This window comes from Frankliniella occidentalis, unplaced genomic scaffold (assembly GCF_000697945.3).
Source record: "Frankliniella occidentalis isolate FOCC.00 unplaced genomic scaffold, Focc_3.1 Scaffold47, whole genome shotgun sequence".
In the NCBI taxonomy this organism is placed as follows: Eukaryota; Metazoa; Arthropoda; class Insecta; order Thysanoptera; family Thripidae; genus Frankliniella; species Frankliniella occidentalis.
In genome coordinates this window covers 959,991-968,534 of record NW_026267177.1, presented here as the reverse complement: position 1 = coordinate 968,534, position 8,544 = coordinate 959,991, and the positions used below count along the sequence as shown (strand labels likewise).

Below are 8,544 nucleotides of genomic sequence, written 5' to 3'. Positions count from 1 at the left end.
TCTCGGCTGTGCACTCGTTCCCCCTCCTCTCCCCTCCAAAAATAATGAAGCCACGCAAAAGTCCGTTTACTGGGCCCGTTTACGACTTTCGTCAATGATAGTACAAACATCATTGCTGAAATAAAGTAAGAAGCGTCGATGTGGCTGATGCCCACTTTTGTCGCCTGTCCAGAGCTATGGGCCACGGCTACGCGATGCATGGGCTGATATTGTCAGTAGTACGTTTACGTTACCAGGGCGAGAATCTGGGGTAGAGCTAGACGCCCCACATCAGACAGCACTTACGAAATCAATTGATTTCCAAGCAAGAGGAGCAAAATACGAAAAACAAACAGTATCCAACCATGGACCGCTCATCGCACGTATGGTTTCGGCCGTGGTGCTTCTGTATCAAAGCGAGCAAGATGGTGCCCAACCTTGTTACACTGGCTGCAATTTTTCGCATGTGAACATCTGTTCGAGTATTTCTCGGATCCGAACACGATGTGTTCAAATTCAATGGAATGCGGACAAGTTCGCTCATCTCTAGAGCGAAAAAAGAAAGAAAAAGTTCATACGTCGAGATAGGATGCACATGGGCTGGTATGGGCACCATAAAAGTATTAAAACTAGTTGAATGGTGTTTTTGATTTTCTTTTTACATGAACACACTGGAAAACATAGGTAGGAATCAACACCCTTTTTGGGGTATTAATGACTCTTGTGCTTTTGTGCCTTTACAGGGACCATACTAAAAGATTAGCACCCCTCGAAAGGCGGCACGGAAATGCCCCAAAGGTTCTAAATTGTAGTGTCTTTCCAGAGGCATTAAAATTTTGCACCTTTAAAAAGGAACTAAGTCGTACCTTTTTTTTCCCAGTGTATTTAGTATGGCCAAATCGTTATGAAGTTTGTTTGTTTTTTGTTTGAAACTGCCAGGGGTGCCATTTCTTACTCCAATCTTTGATCTTCTTCTTCACGCTGAAGGGCGCCCCGGGCCTCGGCCGTGCTTGAAGATTCTCAAGAAGGTGCGGGAGAGAATTCGCAAGCTCTGCCCTCCGCGTGGATGCACTCCCCTTATCGAGCCTTTTCCTCGCGCCCTCTCTCTGCCGCTCTTCCTCGCCGCTCCATCAACGAGTGCACTCTGACTGAGGTGAGCGCCGGAGAATAAAGTTGAATCCTCGATGAGGCCGTCTCACGCCCGATCGCGCCCACCGTCCTTCTGCTGCGGGTGGGACCTTGCGGAACAGACGAGATCTAGGCAGGGAGTGACCACAGGCAGCCAAGTACTCGCGAAGGATCTCTATTTGCCTTCTTGTATTCCAATATTTCTTGATTCTATCGAGATTTTGTTGACTATCCCTTTCATCATCCCTCAAGGTCTTTCTTCAAGTGCCGGGTGATTCTTTGCGTGCGCGCTCCAGTGTTGCGGGATCGCTTTTTTGCTAGGGCTGCACGGGTCGTAGCGTCTTACGGGCGAAGGAGGGAGTTGGCAAAACCGAAATACAGGAGCGCGGTGAAACCACTTACACGATTGTTTCGGAATTTTTTAGTACCCGGTATCGTTTCGATTTTCCTGGGTTCTCCGAAACTGTGAGGGTGTTCTGTTAAGTGTCAAAATGGCCTAAAAGTTGTTCGTATTCTTGCTTCGTTTCTTTCTTTCACTTTTCTGGATACTCGGACGATGCTGTCTAGACAACCCTTTTTGTTACCTTTCATAATCGAAGGAGGAAAAATCAGAAAAAAATCTTACCTCTAACGCAAGCTTAGTCTTTTTCTTCGTGTGTTTTCGAGAGATGTGTATTTTTCTATCCTGTTTCCGCACTCGGTTACGAGGAAGCTTACCATGCAAAGTGAGCGAGTGGGTGGGACGGCGGGAAGGTCGAGTCAGGTTCACAAAGAAGAACGGCAAAATGCGCAACCCACTTGCGTCAGATTTCCGACTCCGTTGGGTAAGGACGTCCTTACGACAAACGACGTACGCGAGTGCACGACGGTCTCCGCTCAGGCTGCCAAGTGCCTAGGGACTCACGGGCCGGCGCTCTCACACAGATTTGCGTTTGACTGGGAACAGATCAGGGTCTTGGCTTGGCGTTGCCGGCGATACTACTAGAATTCTGTACTAGTACACTGACTTCTAAAAAGTCATGAAGAGCCACGGGTTATCAATGAATAGTCACGTTTCATCAAAACGCCTCTATTGGGTGACGCGGTGACGAATTTACGCGCTGTACACTTTCTTGTGTCTCTCAGAATTCTTAGATACATTATTCGATTTCTGTCAATTTTTCTAATAGAACAAAAAAAAAAGCACAAAAAAAAAACTGAAACAGAAAACATACACTCTCAGCCCGTTACTGACACTTTGCAAATACCCAATGAACTTGCTTGTACAGCAGTAATACTCACAAAATTGCACGTAATACTCATAAATTTAGTTAGTAATACTAATTATTTTGTGAGGAATTACTTAGGAAGATGATGCTAAGTACTTGCTAACAAAATAATTAGTATTACTAACTAAATTTGTGAGTATTACGTGCAATTTTGTGAGTATTACTGCTGTACAAGCAAGTTCATTGTGTATTTGCAAAGTGTCAGTAACGGGCTGAGAGTGTAGTTGGTCCCCGCCATCAACAAAACGCATTCAACCGACACTGTACTCGGGAAAAGCTAACGCCTGTGAAGTGTGGGTTAGGCAGACCCGCACGGCACGCGTGCCTAGCGGGCCTGCCTACCCGAGCGCCCGAGCACCTATCCGAGCCCAGGTCGAAGAGGGGCGCAACTTCGATCTATATAACCGGCAGAGAGAAACCTAGCACGTTTGAAAGTACAAACCGGGTAGGCAGAGGAATGGGTATGAAACAGCAGTAATGGGACACGGAATGCGGTAAATTCGTGGCCCGGGTGGCTCCCTCTCCCTCTCGGTGGTTGGCTGGTCATCGGCCCGGCCCGGCCCAGGTACAGCAGACACCCGTCCTGCCGCCTCGACTGACGGAAATTTAATTAAACGGGCCGACCAGATTGCGGTAGCGGCGCGAGACGGGTCGGGCCCAGTCAGGCTGCTGCTCCCGACAATGGATAGACTGGACAGGCGGGCGGGCCGTGGGGCGGGGCAAGGCTGGCTGGGCTGGCTGTTCCTGGGCGCCACCAGGGCCACCAGGCACATCCATTCTTTATGAATACGGAAGGATGCACGATGCTTTGGCTCCGGCGGGGGAGCCGTTAGCCGTTGGGTCCGGCTATGGGGGGGTCGCCGGGGACGCACCTGATAGACTGGAGCTCGATGTATTATGGGAGAGCAGCGAGGGAATAGCCAAGACGCGCGGTGGGAATATAGGAAATAAAGAAAGCATGTCGTTTACAAATAACCCAACACAGCTGGTGAAAAATACCCCAGTAAATTTACAACATTTGTTGTAATTTTTCTTTACAAAATATTTTGTAAACTTGCCAAAGGCCAATCGCTTGTGGATCCATTCCAAGTCATCACCAAGTGCTTCTAAATTTACAAGTACAAATTGTAATTTTACGACGACACACATGGAAATTTTTCCCGTAACCCTAGGACTATTTTTCAGTGTTAAAGCAGTTTTTGAAGTCGGTAAGCGGGTCATTTCTGGACCTTCCGGATTTGGAGATTTCGTAGGATGAGGTCAGATACTGCAATCACCGCTCTGGCTCTACCATACCTGCTGTGGGCAGCCCCAGGTGATGATCATCTTGGTGCGATGCATGTTGGCGAGCAGGTCGAGGACGCCGCAGACGGCCGCCTCGAAGGAGCCCACCACGGCGCGCGTCGAGCCGGCGGACAGCGCGGACAGCAGCGCGGACAGTTCCTGCTCGCCGCACAGCTCTGGAAACCATTGAGAAAACGGCATGAGGTCGTACAGTACAGCGGCAGAGTGGAGATGCTGGGAAAGGGGAACGGGGGAGCACGGCGTGGAGACCCATCCCAGGGGCGCAGTACGTCAAAAAAGAATCGAGATGGCTGAGGGCCGATATGCGCCGCTGTAGCGGACGAGTAGGGCGGGGTGGGGGCGCGCGGAGTGGCGCGGCGAGGCTGAGAGAAAAGAAAATGGGTTAGGGAAAAGAGGGCATTAGGTAATGGGGCGGGGGCCGAGCCGGATCAGGCGCAGATAAGGACATGGCTGGCCCGGCCCCCGCCGCCTCCGCCGCCCGCGCCCGCCCGGCCCGCCGGAGCTAGTGAAAGAAAGGGGGTCGCTCCCATACGCTTTAGGAATCCCAAAATGGAATTCCGCTGTGAGGCGGGCGGGGCGGCGGCCGCTCGCTGGGCGGCGTGGCCGGGCCGGGCCGGCCACCACGCCGAGCACGGTCGAGCCGCCAATATATATATATATCTCTTATAGTTTGTCATACTTTCTCATAACGCCTTATGGTCAGGACCCCGTTTGATGGCTCCATCATCAGAAGCAGGAGGCCGATTGCAGGACGATGTGAATGGTCCAAGTGGGAGTAGGGGGAGAGCAGAATCGAGAGAGAGAGCGAGAGAGAGAGAGAGCGAGAGAGAGAGAAAGTGAGGTCACCTGCAGGCCTGCCCTGCCAGGCTCCATCCGCCTCCCCAGCCTCCCCACACCCGACCGTGACTCGCCACCACACAATCAAGCCAGCCAGTCGCCTGGGAGCGGAATCCGAATGATGCGCGAGGAGCCCTGCTCTCTTTTTTTTCCTTCTTCCTCTTCCAATTCGACTCTCGACATGATAAAAAATAGATGCGAAAGAAAATATATGAGATGCAGAAGTCGCACGCTGACGACGGCGCGGCTTGGCGTTGAGGACGTGTTAAACAAACATCGTAAAACCCCCGGCGAGACACTATAAAATTCATAGAGTTGTGCTGGACCAGGAGAAAGGAATGGGAGCAGGCGGGTGTGATGGCGGTGACGAGGGGGGTGACGGGGGTGACGAGGGGAGTGACGAGGGGGATGACGAGGGAGGCGGCCGGCCGGGCTGAGGAGGACGCCGCGCGGTGAATGGATGGCTGTGAGTCAACGAGAATGAGGCCCAATCACTCCATCCATTTAGCCGCACAGTGTCCGGCCCAGCGGGCGGGCCGTGCCGCCGGGGCCGGCCAGTCGTCGCCACCCCTGCCGTTTGTTGTCTTATCGGAAAACTATGAATTTCGTTTTGGTGCGACGGGCGATATCACTTTATGAAATGGAATGCAAACTGTCTCGCGACTGCATGATGGCCCCCTGATGCAAATGTGGCCGTGCCGCCGCCAACCCCCTCCGCGGCAGACCGATATCCAATACCTCATTTTGTGAGCGATTTCCCCGCCCCCGCCCGCCGGAGGAGCCCACCTGGGGCGTAAGGAATACGGGCCTGCGGCGGCCGTTCCCGCGCCAGCGGCCCCCCTCCGAGCCCTTCCCTTCCCTCGTGTCGGGACGAAGGGGTAACATTTGCGGTTTTAATTTCCAGTATTTTCGCGCCGCAGAGTGACGCTGCTGGGATGCGGGCCGCCTCCGTGTAATTACAGAGGTAACAAACGCGCGGCACATCGCGCCTGCACCGCGCATGAGGCCTCATCATGTGGAGTGGGTGGCGGGGTCCAATATAACGGGACGGGAGCTGGGAAGGGTTGCGCGGGCCAGAGGGAGGGGAGGAAGAGGAAGTGAGAGTGGAGAGAGTGAGGCCGGGGTGGCCTGGGGGTGGGGCAGCAGCGGCAGCAAGAGGATGGGGGCGAAATAGAAAGAAAGGAGGAGGAAGGCCAGAGAGAAAGAGTTGAGAATGCGACTAGAGGGAGGGGAGGGTTGGCTCGGAAAGCAGTTGAGCGTGGGGAGAGGGCCTCTCTCTGCTCAGCTCTGCTCCTCTTCCATTCGAAGGCTCTGTGTGGGGCATATTTCTGCCTTAATGGTGCCGGGCAGGGACGGAGCAGGGCGGGGAGGCCAGTCCCGGGACCACGCCGCGGGGCAGGAGGCCGCGCTGCGCTCAGCGCCCACCCCGAGCCCCGAGCCCACCCCCTGCTACCCTGGTCGACCCCCCGCCCTCCCTCTCCCCCACCCGTCCCCTGCCATCCCGGCTCCGCCGCCGTCGTTCTACCGCCTCGTGCCCCATGCCCAGCACTGCTTTCGCCTCTGACACATTCCTGTTTCAATGCTGGATCTTTACCTAATCATCTCTGCACTTAGAAAACGGTTTCAGCTCAAATAATAAAACTGGCGCACGCTGATTTTTAAAAAAAATGCATTTCTCTTTTGGTGTTGATTTAATGATAGATTCATACAGCACAGTTAATGTGATTGGGTTGATTCTGGCATTTCTGAATGGATAAATCATTATTGAGCTTGCGTCGAGAGGGTAAGTAGGTTTGAATAAGTAAATCTTCTTTTGTCTCACTTTTTATTCTCTCCCTCTCCCTCTCTCTCGCCATTCTGCTCGGACCCTTGGTCTTGGTAGATGCGAATTTTAACAGAGAAAATTTGAACTTGTGTCAGCATGAGCTTGGTAAAGAAACCATTTTTCTGGCCCGTTCTATGCGACACTCTGATCTGCGACCGTCCCCCTTTTCCCATCCCTCCCCGCCTTTCCCTTTCCTTGTTTTTCGTCCCAAAATACGGCGTCGCGCGAGACTTTTTGCGAACGGTTTGCGACGAGACGGGCGCAGGGCTCGCAGCCGGAAGGAGTCGGCAGACGGTGGCTGAATCACGGTCAGAAAAACTGTGCCGACTCCGGCGCGAAAAAAGAACAAACAGACCGACTAACACAAATGGAACACACATAATCCAGAGTAAAATAAAAAACAAGGTCGAATGAAATAAGGAAGGGGGGCGAGGGGGTGATGGAGGAGGGGGTGAGAAAATGGCAGGGCAGTGGCTGCGGCTGCCACCGGCTCAACTCGGTTCGTCCGACTGCACCCGTACCCGGATTACGTACCGCCACCGCGAGAGGGCACCGGTGCGGAAGCGCAAAACACCCACCTGCTCTCGGCACGAACTTGACGCGCAGCTGCTGGCCCCGGGCGCGCTCCTCGACCAGCCGGCGCAGCGCGGCCATGTCCAGGGACGGCTGGTCGCACTGCTCCTTGACGAACACCACCATGTCGGTCTGCGGCGGTGCGGGCGGTGCGGGTGGCGCCCCCGCGCGGCAGCGCCCGACCACGGCCAGGAGGGCGACGAGCAGCAGCAGCAGCCACGGCGCAGGGCCTGCCGCCCGGCCTGCCGCTGCACACCGGGCTGCTGCGGCGGCCGGGGCGGCTGCCATGGGCCCAGCGCGGCCGTCACGGGCGCCGTCCGGGGCGAGGGGGCCCGGCAGGGGCCGTCAGGGGCCCGGGCCCCGCCGTCGCCGCCGTCCCGGGGACCCCGGAGGCATGGCGGCGCCGTCCCGGACTAAGGGCCCCGCGCAGGGCAGCCTTGGCGACGCCCTGGAAAAAGGCAAATGAAACAAAAACTCATTAGCACTGCCGTCACTGCACACCACACATACTCTGTAAAAAGTATGTTGGGAGATGTACATTATTTTATTGTTATTTACTATTTATCAAATTGCAGACGTACAACATTCGACAACATCGCACTCTTGCTCGTCAATCGATTTCACTTCGATACGCAGTACTTGTAAATTTACAATTTTCAATTTACGACACCTTGCATGTACATTTTTTCTGTACCCTCTGTTCAACAGGGGCACCGGAAGGCAGAGAAGAGAGCGCCTGCGAAGTCCAGGGTAGGCAGACCCGCACAGCTTGCGTGCCTCGCGGGCCGGCCTACTCGGGCGCCTGCTGGTCCCCAGGCGCGCGTGGCGGCCAGAGGATTGAGCTTGGGAGAGTGCGAGTGGTGATGCCGCAATTTCAAATTGCACTCTTTGTACATAGTTTCCTACCCATCGGGGTCCTCACTAGTTGAATGGTCCAAGAAATCGACCCACCTGAGGGAAAGGGAGGGGGGGGGGAGGGGTCGTCCTGACCTGCATGACCTCTACTTCCTGGCTGCGCGCCCAATGAGTTCACCTCGGCGCGCCGCGAGGTGAGGTGGGGCACCGGTGGTGACAGTGAGACTCGTTGATTCTCGGGAGGGGCGCGCATCAGGTGGCCTTATCTCGGCTTACCGAGGACTTGGCCGGGGCCGGGGCCAGGGCCAGGGCCCGCGCCGGGCCCCGCGACAGCTTCAATCCGTCAGAGCTGGCGGCCGCCACCACGGCAGCGCGGGGCGGGGCGGCCGCTGCTGCAACAAGCGACGGCAGTGGGACCATTAGCCGGGCCTGGCCGGGCCGGGCAAGGGCGCCGCGCGGATGGAGCACATATTAACAAATAGCCAGCGGCCGTGGCGGCGGCGTCAGCGCGCAGCGCATGTAGAGCAAACCACCAAACGACACGCAACTATTGCAATCGCATCCACGAATAAACTACCCCCCTCCTCTCCACTCCATATACACTCACCAGGGGCTCGCAACGCAGTGCTGAGGCCGGGGCCCATGCGCGAGCCCCGGAAGTCGCCGCCCGGACGGCGCGAACCGGCCGTTCAAACCGCCGCTCAGTGCTCCTCACTGTAGATTTGCTATTTTTAAAATACTTTGCCATGCAAGAATCATTTCAGAAAGTGTATA

The 8,544-nt window shown here is 55.2% G+C and overlaps 1 protein-coding gene across 1 annotated transcript in view; it reads right to left on the bottom strand.

Annotated features, from left to right (window-relative positions):
- The window catches only part of LOC113207894 (uncharacterized), a 103,195-nt gene that overhangs the window by 37,581 nt on the left and 57,070 nt on the right, over positions 1 to 8,544 (bottom strand). Inside the window, exons 3-4 of the mRNA XM_052267112.1 lie at positions 6,921 to 7,363; positions 3,672 to 3,835 (exon numbers count right to left, since the gene is read on the bottom strand). Coding sequence (XP_052123072.1) covers positions 3,672 to 3,835; positions 6,921 to 7,203 — 447 coding nt within the window. The 5' untranslated portion in view covers positions 7,204 to 7,363. The remainder of the gene's footprint in view (positions 1 to 3,671; positions 3,836 to 6,920; positions 7,364 to 8,544) is intronic.